This window comes from Carettochelys insculpta, chromosome 2 (assembly GCF_033958435.1).
Source record: "Carettochelys insculpta isolate YL-2023 chromosome 2, ASM3395843v1, whole genome shotgun sequence".
Classification (NCBI taxonomy): Eukaryota; Metazoa; Chordata; order Testudines; family Carettochelyidae; genus Carettochelys; species Carettochelys insculpta.
This window is the reverse complement of record NC_134138.1, coordinates 203753813-203770427: the sequence shown is the minus strand read 5'-3', so window position 1 is coordinate 203770427 and position 16615 is coordinate 203753813. Positions and strand designations below refer to the sequence as shown.

At 41.9% G+C, this 16615-nt stretch overlaps 1 protein-coding gene across 11 annotated transcripts in view; it reads left to right on the top strand.

Annotated features, from left to right (window-relative positions):
- The window catches only part of RBMS3 (RNA binding motif single stranded interacting protein 3), a 1098743-nt gene that overhangs the window by 585807 nt on the left and 496321 nt on the right, over positions 1-16615 (top strand). For 8 of the 11 annotated variants that reach the window (XM_074984401.1, XM_074984402.1, XM_074984409.1 and 5 more), the window contains one exon: positions 15553-15722. In XM_074984401.1, the coding sequence (XP_074840502.1) occupies positions 15553-15722 (170 nt within the window). The remainder of the gene's footprint in view (positions 1-15552; positions 15723-16615) is intronic. The other 3 variants (XM_074984403.1, XM_074984407.1, XM_074984411.1) reach the window with 1 other exon arrangement.

Here is a 16615-nt window from a genome sequence, read left to right as displayed (position 1 = left end):
GGGGCGAGGAGGTTACATGGGGCCAGATAATCCCTCCCTACTCCTGTCCATAGGGTGCTTGGGGTGACTACCATGGGGCATCTCGAAGTGCAGGGTCTGGGTGGCTGACCCACTTCATCCTATGGATGGGATGGCTCTGGCAGGAACATTCTGAAGGGAGAGAGAATGAAATACTGTTGACAGACAGTTAGGACACTGGCCTGAGATGTGGGAGACCCAGACTGAAGTTCTGGTAGAGCAGAGCAGGGATTACTTCTTGGCTGTGTCTACACTACAAAACAACTTTGAAGTAGAGCGTCCACACACAAAATGCACACTCCCTTACTTCAAAGTAAGCTTTCCCCTACTTTGAAGTTAAACGTCCACACACAAATACTCCCTACTTTGAAGTAAGGAGATGGGAAATGATGAAGGCATGAGGTTGCATGGCCGACAAGCCCTTCTGGGCTCCCAGCCAGTCAACCCCTTAAAAGGCTCCTCCCAGCACTCACAGCCTGCACGTACTCAAGGCTGACAGTCTGAAGACAGCAGCAGCACATACACAGGTGAACAGCTGGAGACCATGCCAGCTCCCCGCCTCGGCGAGGACGATGCCCTCACACCCCTGCTCAGCCTGCTGGCCGTGCTTCTTGCCATGCAGCCCCAGCAGTGCAGGCGGCTTGCTCGCTTGGGACCCAGCCTTGAGGCCCTTACCACCTTCATGCTGCCTTTCCCCGTTCTTCCCTGAGCCGGAGCTGGTGAGCACACGCCACCAGCACCCAATGGTGGGACTGTCTGGTGCTGGAGGAGTGGGATGACGAGCAGTGGCTCAGGAATTTCAGGATGACCCAGCAGACATTCGAGGACCTCTGCCACTGGCTCACCCCATTCCCGAGAATGGAGTAGTGACTTCAAAGTTAGCCTTCCTTACTTAGATGTTAACTTCAAAGGAAGGAAAAGCGTGTAAATGCTCTGCAGGCTACTTTGAAGTAGCCCTTTACTTCGAAGTTAACTTTGAAGTTAATTTCTAGTGTAGACACAGCCCTTGTGTCTTTTTCACAGCAGTCCTGTGATTGCATCCCAGCCTCACATTTACTTGTTTTTCAAGAGTGTCACACTGTTGACTTACATTTAGCTTGTGGAGTACTGTGACCTCCTCAATCCCTTTCTGCAGTACTCCTTCCTAGGCAGTCATTTCCCATTTTATGTACGTGCCAACTGATTCTTCCTTCCTAAGTGGAGCATTGTGCACTTGTCCTTATTAAACTTCATCGTGTTTACCTCAGACCATTTCTTCATTTTGTCCAAATCATTTTGAATTATGGTCCTATCCTCTGATGCACTTGCAACTCCTCCCAACTTTATAAACATTCTCTCTACGCCATTATCTAAACTGTTGATAAAGATATTGAATAGAACCAGTGCCAGAACTGACCAGTGCGGAACCCTATTTGTTATGCCTTTCGAGCATGGCTGACAATTTTTAATAACTAAGGAGAGTTATCCAGCCAGCTGTGCACCCACTTTAGAGTAGCCCCATCAAGCTTATTTCCCTAGTTTATTGATACGAAAGTCATGAAATACCATAATTGCTTTCACATCTTGGGCTGTGTTCTTAGGTATTCTGCTGAGGGCATGTACAGTGTTTTAGAGTCCAGAGTGCTCAGGTATACTACTTTTAAGAGTCATATTCTGTTCACATTGTGCCACAGTACATCAATAAAATATGAACCTGTTGGATAATAAAGCAGTAATACTAATTTATGCCACAAAATATGGGTTATTGTTTATGAATATGACAAAGTGCTTACTTTTATATAAGAGAATTCTCCTTGTCCCTGGCCTTTGCATATGAAGAAATAAAGTATGCCATAGGGATGGATTGTCACTGGAATCTCCAACCACAGGATAAAGGGAGGAGAGAGGAGGCATTTATTAAAATTAATGTTGATTGATTCTGTGAAGATCATTCACCAGAGTGGGAGGTAATTTAGTCTACGAGAAAGTTGTGTTCCTAGTCTTAACCTATTTTGTACTACAGAGTAAGTGTTCACCGTCCCATAGAGATAAGCTGCCCTCTGTTCAGGGAAAACTGTTCATTACAGGGGCTAGATTGCAGAAGGGGCTGTGAATGGATTAATTCAGAATTCCCATGACTGAAAAGTATTCTCTCCCCTGTGTCAGCATGTGGGGGAGACAGTATCAGAGGTGGGTGTGCAACAGTGGTGGGCAACCTGCAGCCTGAGGGCCAGATGCAGCCCATCAGGGTTCTGAGGTGGCTTGTGAGACATTTTGTTTACCATTGTCCAAGTGCAAGGCGGGAAGATTCCATTCTTTTCTGTCCACACAGGTTTTTTCCTACTAGCATTACTAAAGTGACATATACATAAAGCCAGGGCATGTGAGCTGAGGTGCGTGCTGATTGCATGCAACACTGACTGTTAAAGCCTCTGCATTCGATCAAAACACTGCTATTGTTTGATTGGCACATGCTGCAAATTCTAGGTTCACAAGCACCATTAGGTAGCCGAGGGAGACCACCTCAGTTTTACCAGTATTACAGCCCACTGAGATGAAGGTGGGCCACTCAGGTGGCCCATTCACTGGCCTAGCTTACTCATTGCTGGTCAACAACAAAATCCATCTGTTGGTTAATACTAGTCATGATAGGGGTCAGGGCTGGAGTGTTTGGTTTTGTGTGACTAGAAAGTGGGTCATCTCTAGCTGTAATGATGATTATGATGTTCTGTTCACAATCCATAAACCCACACTGTCTGCTTAAACTCACTCTACTTTTTATTGGAACAAAAAGCAGTCAAGTAGCACTTTAAAGACTGGCAAAATAATTTGATAGTATATAGACTAGCACGGCTCCCTCTCTGTTACTACTTTTTATTGGATGTGTTCAAAACTGGGACTGTTTATCCTCAACTAAAGTCCTAAAGAAATCTGTTCTAGTTGTAGGTGATCCTGTGTAAGCCTAATTCACTTTATCATTCAGCATTCACTGGTCCATTTTTTTAACTAATAAGATATTTTCCAGTTGGCCAGTTTTCTTTTCATGTTGATCATTAAGTGAGGGTTAAGAATCCAGTGGTATAAAAACTAACATAGTTTTTTTTGACCACTGAATCATTCTCAGTGGCAAGTAGGTGTTCTTATCAGTATGTGTGTCAATGAGAGAATTTCCTTTCTTCTGGTATTCATCAACCTGTGTCTAAGCCTGTCCTATTCATGATGATTTTTGTATCCCTGTCTCATTAAGAAAGTTATGAGGGACAAATTGTTGGCCTTTTAAATGCACCAGGTTACATGAAATTGCATATGCTTTCTAAATATTTTCCCAGGAGAGAATACCCTGCCACAAATAACTTTTCCCTCTGCGCTCCAAAGTTTGGCTTCATAGCCAATGTTTAGCTATAGCTGTTTGTAAAATGCTGAGAACTGGGCATTCACAAGCTAGGGTTTTGGTGGAGAAAAAGTACTCATCAGAGAGAAAAATATGCCAAATTCTGCCCTGATTTATGCCTCATGCAACTGTGCTGACTCTTGGAGGGAGTTTTCTGGGTTGTAAGTCAGACCACTGTTTGACCCACTAATTTCAACAGCTTTAAACCTCCACCAGTTAGATGTGAAAAATGTATTCTCTTAGTCAACAAATACAGATTTTTGCCTGAGTATTTTGCTGCTTCTGTAGCCAAGGAAGGATGGCATTCTTTCACAATTGTTATTCTTGATATGTGCACTTCGAAAACTTTTATGACTAGGAATGAGTAACCAGGAAGGTTTTTTTTTTGTTTTTTTGTTTTTTAATAAAAAAACACTTTCCTAACTAAATAAACACATTATATTTCTGTGAGTAAATGATGGCATTTCATGTGTAAATGAAAAGAAGTGACTTTATGCTATTCAAAATGTTAAATGATAAAATACATGACAATTTTTACAGTTGGAAAGTCTTTCGGGATTAGGTTACTTTGCATTTATAAAAATTAACATTTAACATTAAAATAAATTAATTCTTACAATCCAGGCATATGCCATTAACTATTTTTTAAGAACCCGATTTTAGATAAACTCAATCATTTTCAGTCACAGTATGATTTTTTTATCTTTTAAGATATTAAGGATATAAAAATAGGCACAACACCTCCCCACAATTTTGTTTACTAGAGCATCATCATCATTACTTATTGAGAATCTTCTATTTCCTAATAACATTGTAGGCCCTGAACACCATACATTATGGTACTTTCTTATGGGGCATTGAGTAAGTAGATGATAGGGGTCTGTCCACATGGGGACAGACACAGGAAAATTAATCTGAATTTGCCAAAGGTATGAATTTAAAGCAGGTTAGTTAAGCCACATTAAATCTTATATGGATACTCTTATTTGCAATTAAAGTGGTTTGATTTGCTTTAGTTAAATTGACTTAGGGCCTCAATGGGATTTAACAAATCGATTGTAAATTCAGATTAATCTTCCTGAGTATCTCTGTGTAAAAAACCTTGAGAAAGACGCTGGGTCATGGGGGGAAGAGGATAGTTTTACTAATATAGAATATTTCCTTACATAACAAAATTTCGCCGGGATATCTATAGGATTACTTATGGAGAAGAATGTTACTCATGTCACTAAGTATATCAGAATATGGCCCACTGTGTCCCATTTATATGTTATACCTCAGGTATCATATTTACACTTTTGGTAGTGAAATTATACCTAAGGACTACGTCTACACAGCAACCTTAATTTGAAATAGGGTATTCCAGAATAGTTGTTGCACTTAGCTGTTTCAAAATACATAGTCTGCACACATAGGCCGTTTCTACACAGGCCACTTTCTCTGAAAGTGGCATGGTAATACACGGCCCGAAATATGCTAATGAGGCATGGATGCAAATTCCCCCTGCCTCATTAGCATGCGGTCTCGTGATTTGGAGTCCAGAAGACCATTCTTTCGGACTCCAAAACACCATGTAGAAGCGCGGCCCGGGGGAGTTTCCGGAAGGAAGTCCTTCTTCCGGACGCCCCTTCTTCCCAAAAATTTTCGGGAAGAAGGGGCCTCCGGAAGAAGGACTTCCTTCCGGAAGACGCCTGGGGGCCGCGCTTCTAAACGGCATTTTGGAGTCCGGAAGAACAGTCTTCCGGACTCCAAATCACGTGACCGTATGCTAATGAGGTGGGGGGAATTTGCATCCACGCCTCATTAGCATATTTTGGGCCGTGTATTACCATGCCACTTTTGGAGAAAGTGGCCTGTGTAGAAATGGCCATAGTGCCTATTTCAGCATAGTGCCTGTTTCAAAATAACTATACAGGGCGACTGTCTCTACACTAACAAATTCTTTAGGAAAAGCTGGACCTTTTTGAAAGAACATGTGGAGCATCTACACACAGAATGTTCTCTGTCCTTCCAAAATTGAAAGAATGCAGCTCTTCTTCCAGAAGCCCTCTTCCACTCCCGGCTCAGGAATAGCACCTTCTTTTGAAAGCTTCTTTTGAAAAAAAAATCATGTAGATGTTCCACGGTCCCTTTTTTTGAATGAGCAGTCCTCAAGGTGCCTGAATTTTCAATCACTGTCATGCTCTTTAGAAAGACTAGGGGCTGTGTGGATGCTCCCTTTTGAAAAAGTGGATACATTTTTTGATCTGCTTTTTGGAGTGTGAATGCACTCTTCCAAAAGAAGTTTTTTCTGAACAGCTCTTCCAGAAGAACTTTCGAAAGATCTCTGTGGTGTAGCTGTAGCCGGTATAGTGCTTATTTCAAAATAACAATTTTGAAAATAGTGCTATTCTGCATCTTAACAGCGCCTATTTCAAAACAGTTATTTCAAAATGGGTGTTATTCTTCCTGCAATGAGGTTTACTGATTTCAAAATAATACACCTACCATTTTGAACTTATTATGAGTAGTGTAGACGATAGCAAAGATTTTTGGAAAAAAACCCAGCTATTATCTTAAAATAACTTGGCTGTTTGTCTGTAACACAGGTATGTTACATCTTGGTAGTTATTTCAGTCTGTATTTTTAATAATACAGATATACCACACAGTGAAAGTATTGACACTTCTCTTCCATGCTGCCTAAATGTAGCATGTGAACTATTTCAGGAGAAGTCCAATTTTTAATGGTAATTTACAATTATTTTCCCTCCAGAAATTGTAAAGGATAATTTAGACTGACTAGTTTATATTTTTGTTGCTTAAAGTACTTCATCAACTGTTTTCTTATTCTGCTGCAATTCTTAGTGGCAGCATCGAGCCTATATTGAAGAAGTTATATTTAGTCTTCTCATATTCATAAAAGTACAAACAATCTGTACCCATGCTCCTCATCTCTCATCTTTCAGTGATCACAGATCTGTTTATAAACAAGTGTCATGGCATTGCCACAAAGCAGATAGGAATTATTATAGATGGATAAACTGGGACACAAAGAGGCTAAGTAATTTGTCCAGGGTGACAAAATGACATAGTGGCTATACTGGGAGCATAATACAGAAGCTCGGACTTGTTCTTTGATCTAGCCATCAGGATTGGAATGGTGACTGGCACAAACCAAAAGAGAACCTTCTCTAACTAGCCATTTTCTAGTTTGGCCAAATGGGAGGGTATTGTCTGGCAGACACTGGATTACCACTTTTCAAGTTGCTGGGATGCTGTTGATTTCACCATATCTTGACACTTCTTTGCACAAAGAAAATTTTGTCAAGTAACATTACCACAATATACATGGCTGCACACGAAGGGTCTTATGTTCCAGAAGCCTCAACTGTACAAACACAAAGATTAGAAAGAAAGCTCCATGTGCATATGTGCATGTCTATGTTTCTTTATCGATGTTCTGGGAAGTTCCATATTCCAGGAGTCTGCTTTTTGAGTACAGGTGATAGGAAGTGTGATTGCATGGGTCAATGAGTGTCCAAAAAGAGCCCTGTCTTCCAGACCTTTGTCATCCATCCAGACAGGAGCTCAAAACATGACTAATTAAGGTTTGAGATCTGGAAATCTGATGACTGTCCTGGAAGCTCTCACTTGACCTATTGTAAAAACACAAGTTTTTCATAGTTAATACCTTTTTATTAAGATGTATCGTTTTCACTTCTCTCTTTTGTCCAGATACAGGCCAGGCTTCTGCTGCTGCTGCTGCTGATTGAGGAAGTTAAAGTAGAAAAATTGCTGAGTTTCACTCGTCCTTTTATGCTAACTTTTTTTGTCCACTCACTTTGTATTTTCAACCACTGTGGTTGTGTGATGACTGGTCAATGAAAGAGAGAGAGAGCATGTGTGTGTGGCTTCCTGTTTGTTTCCTGATTCTCTCTCACTGAATTCGATCTTGTGGTTCTCATGTGTCTTTGCAGTGGGTGTTGGATGTGTTAATCATGGCCTGCGTCAACATACCTGCCATTAGAACTGTCAAGTTTTTTTTTACAGTGTTGCTGCCTTACGGTTATTTCGTGTTTTGATTGACCATCTGCATGCCTTGCTTAGACTTCCTTCTGTGTGTAGGGTGCTGATGTGTGATGCATCACAGCATAACAGGTTGTCCTTGCTCAATGATGGATTTACCATCCATTCTGATGGGACCAACACATAGTCAATGCAACTCAATGGTATTCTCTGGTTATGAGTAGATGAGTGTCCAAGAGTAGATGAACTGGCAAGTAGGAAATGAACCAATGGCTCATTTGAACATTATGGTTCTAACAGCGCAGTGCTGTAGTAGTGTGAGTTGTAAGCTGGTATCTAGGCAATGTATTTGTATTTAAATTGCATTATTTTGTCTTTGCATTGAGAAGCTAAGGGAATTGTATAGCAATTACACTCTAAGTGAGATGAATTCAGTGTGAGAAAGCCCTGTGCAGAGTGAAGTAGATGACATGTATTCACTGCAGGTTAAATAATGTGTTTCAATGTAGGGCATGTGGCTTGTACTCATACGCATGCTGACACACAGAGAGAGTCAACATATAAATGCCTTGGTGGATCATTCCAGGCCTTCACTTTCAAGTGGATAAAAGAGTACAAATTTGGCATAGTCAAAGATGAACAAAAACAAATTGGCAAAGCCCAACAGCAGAGTGGTTGAGCTATACGTTAGACTCTGAGGCCCGTTCAAAACCACAAGCTTGGCTGCCTGCAGAGCCTGCCAAGGAGCCAGCTGCTCCTAATAAAGCTGATTCTACAGCTTGGAATCTGGGGCCTGTGATTCCCATCCAAAGGGAATTGTATGTAAAAAATGTTCAAAATTTCTTTTTGTTAAAGTCTCATGCTTTAATTCAGAAGCAGAAAAATGCTTTAGATAAAACTTGTCATGAATGAAAAGCTACCCAGGAATACCATGGTATCCTTGGGGGAAAAAAGAAGCTAGTGTTAGAAGGTTATCACTGGAATTAGTATTCATTTTGTAACTGACCTGGCTCCTAGTTCAGCATTTTTGGGTCATCATTAAGTAAGGAACACTTAATTGTCTCATTATTTATGCTTAGTGGTCAGTTGACTTGGTAGTGTGTGCTTGAATGGGAAAGTTAGTTTTAGAGAGTGCTGTCATGGGGCACAAGGGTGGGTATCTGAAATGGGATGAATTTCCATATATTTTCTCCCTTTTAAATAATAAAAAGAGCCACTTGTTTCATTTTTCAAAGATGAAAACAAATCCCATTAGCCAGCTGCGTTGAATTAATAGGCTGCTTAGAATGATCTACAAACCAGTCCATTTTCTCCTCTTATTGAATAACGAAGCATGAGAATTGAAAGATGAACCGTCTGGATTGGTTATTTGAAAAATTAATGAAAATCTCAGTTCTGACTTCCAGCTCTCTTTTGAAATAAAGTATGTAAATTTTGTACCATCCTATTGTTGCATTATGAGCAACTGTGTTTCACCATACTTGCATTGTTCCTTTCCCAGGTATATAGGATTGCTGCATCTCTCTTTCATTGTCCTTGCTTTAGACTCTTTAATAATATCTCAGGCTCATATGACTCCCACAGATATTGTGGCAGACAGATTAATCGCCTGGCTCCAGACCACAGAAAACCAGAACCAGAATTAGAACTCAAGAATTCCTGCTCTTGGTCCTATGTTTAGGTCAGTAAACCATGCATCAGTGGAGATATCTCTGTTTGGTGGCAAACATTGTAGGAAAGTCCAGTTCCAGTTGCCATTAATCACCTTCATCCTATATCACATATGCAGATTGGTAGAGCAGGGCTTTTTACCCAGGGTAAAATGAATCTTCTACTGCCACAGACTCTGGCTTCATCAGTTCAAGAAACAAGAGTTTTAAAGTCTTTTCCTGGACTGGGGTCTTCAGCATGACAGCCAAACCTGACTATATAAAAACTTAATCTTAGTAGTTCTGTAGTTAGGTTTAAATTCTCCTAGCATTTTGGGCTTTCCAAATTGCTGTTGGTAAACAGTAGCAGTGCCTGAATTGAGATTTACGTGTGAAAGGGGTTGAGTGTGTTTGTGGTCTAATGATGAGTACTAGTGTGGCCACTGACTGACCCAAAAAGATACAGGACCTGATCATGAAATGTGCTGTCAGACATAGGCCATTGGTTTAAACAGTGCTCTTCCTGAACTCAGATGTTAGCCTTTGACTGTATGGGCCAGACTATGGCCGGTGTATGCTCAGACGGAGTTTGAAAGTTTTTCCATCCTAGCACTTGATTTTCATTTACGCTGAGGGCACAGTACATTGCTCTGGCCTTGATATTAGTGTCAGTGTATACTTTATACCCTTTACTCTGCAGAGTGGTACAAAGTGGCCTTAGTTTAAATTAGAATCAGGCATCTAGTGTTTTCCTCTGTGTAAGAAGATAAATAGCTGGTATCAAAAGGAAAATTGTTCTTTGCATTTGTAAGGTGTATCTTGTCTTTTCCACTAAGTTTTAGGACATTTATTTAGTGTGAAAAAAGCTATTTACATATTGAACCCAAGCTAAGATGTATAATAATAACTTATAATTAACATGTGTGGCATTTTGTTGACTTGTGAAATATGTTCCTGCACCGAATAGGTTACAGATGCACATTCGATATATAAATTGAACTTAAAAGGGGGTCTAAAGTGGAGGGTATAAAGATCATGTTATCTTGATCTTGCTACATTACATGCACTCAACATCTGCAGAACTAGCATAAAGAAAACTGGAAAATACATTGTTCCAGCTTTCTGTGTATTGAACCCACACATCTACTGTAAACAAAGTACTTGGCTGTTGGCTTGTATGTGGATGAGAACCAACCCCCACCCAAATGTACACTAGTCCTGCAGACAACAGAAATATATTGCACATCCCACAAAACATACTTCTAGGCATGGACACCATCTAGTATTTTGATAGTCATGTATTTGTATTTGTATGGAATTAAATTATATTTTTTAACCTGAGAGTACAGTCTATGCAAGGGAGAATATAAGTCCGTGAAGCACCATAATACTGGGAAAGCTATTCAGATGATTCCACAGTATCTTCCCAGTACTACTGCATTGAACCTCTATTTATGGCAATGACATTGCTACTTGAGAGGGTAAGGATTACCCTGTCATAAAAGTTGTGTGCAAGGTCATATGATACTCGTGTATTATCAAAAAGGCTCCATAGACTCTGAGGGAAAGAATCACAGACAGTAATTTTTCCCTTAGCTGTCGATCAGACTGAATGTGTTTCCTAGCTACTGTACCATTATAGTGTTTGATACGTTTTATTTTCTCTCCAGAGAATCCTGCTGAACCAGATCACAGCCCACTAGACAGTAGAAATGTATTTAAGCCTTAACACTTGATTTTGTGTTCCACCTTGGTTAGGTGACACAAGTTGGGAAGAGGGGCAGAGAGTGGTTGGTCAGAGAAAGGAACTCTTGGAAATGTGTTACTCGTGTATACCTCATCAAAGGCTCATAGCTTTTACTCACAGTGAGCCCAAGTTCATCTACCATCTATCCCTGTCTTTTGAATATTTTTTGTTCTTCTAAATGAAGCTAGTTGGGAGCTTGAAAGTGTTTTAAAGCTTCCAGTTTTCAAAAGTGCCAGCTACTGAAGATAGCGATTGAGCATAACTTTGAGCACTGCCTGTGAAGTGAAATGGACTCTAAGTTAGGTGGGCACTTAAATGTTTTGCTTAATCGAGATGTAACTGCAGAACTGAAGTATCAGAGTGTACACATATGATATTGGTTACACAACTGTCATCACAGTGGGACACCAAATTACTTTCATTTTGCCTGCATAGGCTTATTACTATGTTGCCATTAACTCATCCCTGGTCTGACATCTACAGATAGTTCCCAATTTATGAATGGGTTATGTTCCAAACACCTGCTCATATCTTGATTTGGTCCTAAGTTGGAAATATCCTTATACTGTAATCCCTTGAGGTACACAAGTTGTATTACACACAACCCCCGCATACCTTGAGTTTCGTGAAGTCAGGGAGGGCTTGGGTTGGGGCCCTGGGAGGGGGCAGTGGGTTAAGCCTGGAGTAGGTTGTGGTGGCAGGGGTGGTGGGAGGGTGCAGTTGAGCTGAGGCATGCAGGGGATTGGACCCGGGCAGCAGGGGGTTGGAGTGGGGGTTGAGCCTGGCCAGGAGGTTGGAGCTGTGGCTGCAGGTGTGGTGGGTAGAGAGGTTGGAGCTGGAGCCCCATGTGCTGGGGGTTGGGAGCCCTGGGCACAGATTGAAGCTGGAGCCCCGCATGCCAGGGAGTGTGAGCTGGGGCTGTGGAGGATTGCGGGGGGGGGAGTTGAACAGGGGTGAACTGGGGCAGGGAGATTGCTGGGAGGGTAGAGTCTCATGCATCTGCAGCGGTTGACAGCTGGAGCCCCATGAGCCCTGGCAGCTGACAGCCCAGCATGTGCTGGCGGGGGAAGTCAGCTGGGGATGCGTGGGGGGGTTGAAGGGGGGTGCACCAGGGTGTGGTGCTTGAGCGGGGGCAGGTTGGAGTCCCATGCATTTTATGGGGCCACCCAGAGGTTGGGGCGGTGGGTCTGGGTCCGTGGAGGTTGGGGCTGGGTGGGGGGTCAAGGTCTGGGTGTGCAGGGGGTTTAGGGAACAGGGTTGGAGCTGGGTCTGTGGGGGTTGGAGGGGAGCCCCAGCTTTGCGGCTGGAGCCCCTGCTGGGGGAGGTGAGCTGGGTTGCATGGGGGGTGAGCTGGAGGTTGGTCGTGAGTACGAATGGTCATAAGTCAATGTGTTTGTAAGTTGGGGACCGCCTGTAGTCACTGTTGATGTCTCCTGACTGCTGGTGACACTCAGGCTGCTTGTACACATGCCACCTCCTGTTGAAGGTGGCATTTGTAATGAGGCAGTTTGAAGCAGTTCGATGAGTGCTAATGTGCATATTTAGCTCCTCCCTAGCATAATGGTGGCTGCATGAATTTCAAAGTGCAGCCTTCAAATTGCAGATTGACAGTGCAGATGGGGGCAGCTTTGAAGTAAGTGCCCCACTTCGGCATTCCCTTACTCCCACAGAACTAGATCAGAGTAAGGGAATGCCGAAGTGGGGCGCTTATTTCGAAGCTGCTCCCATCTTCACTGTCAATCTGCAATTCGAAGGCTGCACTTTGAAATTTGGGTGGCCACTGTTACACTACTGAGGTGCTGAATATTAGCACCTCATTAGCCTGCTTCAAATTGCCTCATTACTGTGTCACCTCTGACAGGAGGTGGCACATAAGAACATAAGAATGGCCATACTGGGTCAGACCAAAGGTCCATCAAGCCCAGCATCCCATCTGCCGACGGTGGCCAATGCCAGGTGCCCCAGAGAAGGAGAACAGAAGACAATGATCAAGTGTTTTATCTCCTGCCATCCATCTCCTGCCCTTGTTATGAAGGCTGGGGCACCATACTTTATCCCTGGCTAATAGCCATTTATGGACCTAACCTGCAAAAATTTATCAAGCTCTTTTTTAAACCCTAATAGAGTCCTGGCCTTCACAGCCTCCTCGGGCAAGGAGTTCCACAGGTTGACTGTGCGCTGTGTGAAGAAAAATTTCCTTTTATTAGTTTTGAACCTACTACCCATCAATTTCATTTGGTGTCCCCTAGTTCTTGTATTATGGGAAAAGGTAAATAATTTTTCTATATTCACTTTCTCCACACCATTCATGATTTTATATATCTCTATCATATCGCCCCTCAATCGCCTTTTTTCCAAACTGAAAAGTCCCAGTCTCTCTAGCCTCTCCCCATATGGGACCCTTTCCAAGCCCCTAATCATCTTAGTCGCCCTTTTCTGAACCTTTTCTAATGCCAATATATCTTTTTTGAGGTGAGGAGACCACATCTGCACGCAGTACTTGAGATGTGGGCGTACCATAGTTTTATATAGGGGAAGTATGATCTCTTTTGTCTTATTATCGATCCCTTTTTTAATAATTCCTAACATCCTATTTGCCTTACTAACTGCCGCTGCACACTGCGTGGATGTCTTCAGAGAACTATCCACTATAACTCCAAGATCCCTTTCCTGATCTGTCGTAGCTAAATTTGACCCCATCATGTAGTACGTGTAATTTGGGTTATTTTTTCCAACATGCATTACCTTACACTTACCCACATTAAATTTCATTTGCCATTTTGCTGCCCAATCACTCAGTTTGCTGAGATCTTTTTGTAGTTCTTCACAATCCCTTTTGGTTTTGACTGTCCTGAACAACTTGGTGTCATCTGCAAACTTTGCCACCTCACTGCTTACCTCATTTTCTAGATCATTGATGAACAAGTTGAACAGGATCGGTCCCAGGACTGAGCCCTGGGGAACACCACTAGTTACCCCCCTCCATTGTGAAAATTTACCATTTATTCCAACCCTTTGTTTTCTGTCTTTTAACCAATTCCCGATCCATGAAAGGACCTTTCCTCCTATCCCATGACCACCTAATTTACATAAAAGCCTTTGGTGTGGGACCGTGTCAAAGGCTTTCTGGAAATCTAGGTATATTATGTCCACTGGGTGCCCCTTGTCCGCATGTTTATTAACCCCTTCAAAGAATTCTAATAGATTAGACAGACACGACTTCCCTCTGCAGAAACCATGCTGACTTTTGCCCAACAATTCGTGCTCTTCTATATGCCTTGCAATTTTACTCTTTACTAGTGTTTCTACTAATTTGCCTGGTACTGATGTTAAACTTATCGGTCTATAATTGCCAGGATCTCCTCTAGAGCCTTTTTTAAATATTGGTGTTATATTGGCCGTCTTCCAGTCATTTGGTACCAAAGTGGATTTAAAGGATAGGTTACAAACCACTGTTAATAACTCCGCAATTTCACATTTGAGTTCTTTCAGAACCCTTGGGTGAATGCCGTCTGGTCCTGGCGACTTGTTACTATTCAGCTTATCAATTAATTCCAAAACCTCCTCTAATGTCACTTCAATCTGAGTGAGTTCCTCAGATTTGTTGCCTAAAAAGGCTGGCTCAGATTTAGGAACCTCTGTAACATCTTCAGCCGTGAAGACTGAAGCAAAGAAATCATTTAATCGCTCCGCAATGGCACATGTAGAAGCAGCCTCAGAGTTTTGCTTCCTTCTCTCACTTACCTGAGTACTTCCTGGCTAACGCTGCAGTTTCTTTAATCGGTCAAACCAAATCACCACATCTGAACACTCTCAAGCTTGGGGAAGGTCTGCTCTAGCTCTGAATTTTGTAGCTAAGGTTTTTCTTTATCTGTGAAAAACTTGTCATCCTTTTTGACAATCTGGATCATTTTTTTTCTCCTTCTAAGAACCCCTCTTTCCCCCCAGATATTGTTTTACAAACAGGAATCAGAAGTAAGTACAGGGTAGGGATCCACTGAAGTGTTAGACACTAAATTTAAAAGATGTGGCCCTATATTAGACATAGATAAGAAGGCTTTTAAACATGCTTTTATGTGTTCTTTTCTCTTATGTATGTCTTGGAGGTCAGGGGAATGTGTTGTGAATGCCGTTTCCCTCATAAACCTGCCTCCATCCCTCAGTGCCCTTTTTCAGCTAGGTTGTGTGACTTGTGTATAGTCAAAGATGTTAAGACCAGATCACCTAACTCTGGCCTTGTTTGCGCTGTCAAGACCATCCAGTTTATGCCCAGCATAACAGCATGTGCTTTGGGTATCCAGCCTTTCTTCTCCTATGGCTAATAGCTGCTGACACTTTTATGCACATGAGATTCTTGGTCTCAACCTATCAAGACAACGCCTTTCCTCAGCCAGGTTCCACAATGAATGGATCATAGAGTACCTGGATTTTAAAACATGTGCTGTATGTTATCTTCATTTAATAAATGTTGTTCCTAAGTGTTCACCATGGTAGTATTGCATTAAGTGATAGGAAAAAAGTGCAAAATGCACGTGTAACTGCTTTTATTTCAGATTTTTTAAAAAAAAGTTTATCATGTATTGTCTTTGTCACTAAAAGAGAGCAGGGGGTGGGGGAGGAATCAATTCCAAGCCCATAATTAATCGCTGTCCGTGTTAGCGGGGTACAAAGCTACCATGAAGTAATTTCTACCTGCTTCAGTAAGACAGACAAACTGGTGATGAGTTTATTTTCCAATAACAGGTTTTTTTTCACTTCCAGCAGTCCTATGCACCAGCTCCCCACCCCATGGCTCCACCCAGCCCCAGCACAAACAGCAGCAACAACAGCAGCAACAACAGCAGTGGGGAACAGTTGAGTAAAACCAACCTGTACATTCGAGGCCTTCCACCCGGCACCACTGACCAGGACCTTATCAAGCTGTGCCAGCCGTAAGTGCCATTAAAATATTTAATGTCCTCCAGTTTGAAATGAATACATTTGACTGTCCAAGCTAGACTTTCAGCTTGTAGACAGAGATTTTCAAAACTAGAATTTAGATGCATGATGTACCTGGTAGTGAGTGATGAACATAAAGGATAACAGTGACTTCTTTAGCTCAAATGGCTGATGACTGCGCTTGGAGATCAAAAGATCTGGAGTTCGTAATCTTCTGGTATCCAGTTCTGGGGAGGGGGTCCTTATGGTTGCATGAGACTGAATTTGTTTCTCCATATTTTCTTTTGTTTCATTAATTTACATCAGGAGACAACATCTACTGTTAGAGATTTTACAGTCAAAAATTGGAATTCAAGCTGAACATACAACAAAACAGAGGTGTTCTCACATTTTCACTTCCCCACATCTTTGGATTCCTGCATCTCACACTGTAAGGTCTGAAAGTTGAGAAGCATGTTAGAAAGTGAATTTGGGCGTGTACCAAAACATCCTCTTAGAACGGATGATATAAAAATGTCAGCATCTTATTCAACAGATCTGCTCGCTGCATGTATTTGGAATCATTTCTGCCAACTGTAGTGACAATTTGTTACTGATTTTTGCTTCTGTTAATCAGCTCCTTGTGCCCCTCTCCCCCAGTCAATCCCATGTCTGGGACTGCCGAGATGCTGGTACTCAGTACCAGCAATTAACAGCACAAAAAAACAAAACAAAACAAAAAAAGCACTATTGTTAATGCTGTAGAGTCCACATAGCTAAATTTTGTTCCTCCTGGTGCATCAACAGAATTGTTTACTAAAATCAAATCACAAGGGAGTTAGCTAAGCAAATCAGTTGAATCTAATGGATAATAAAGGTACAGTTGAGGGTATAATTTGATTTTCTA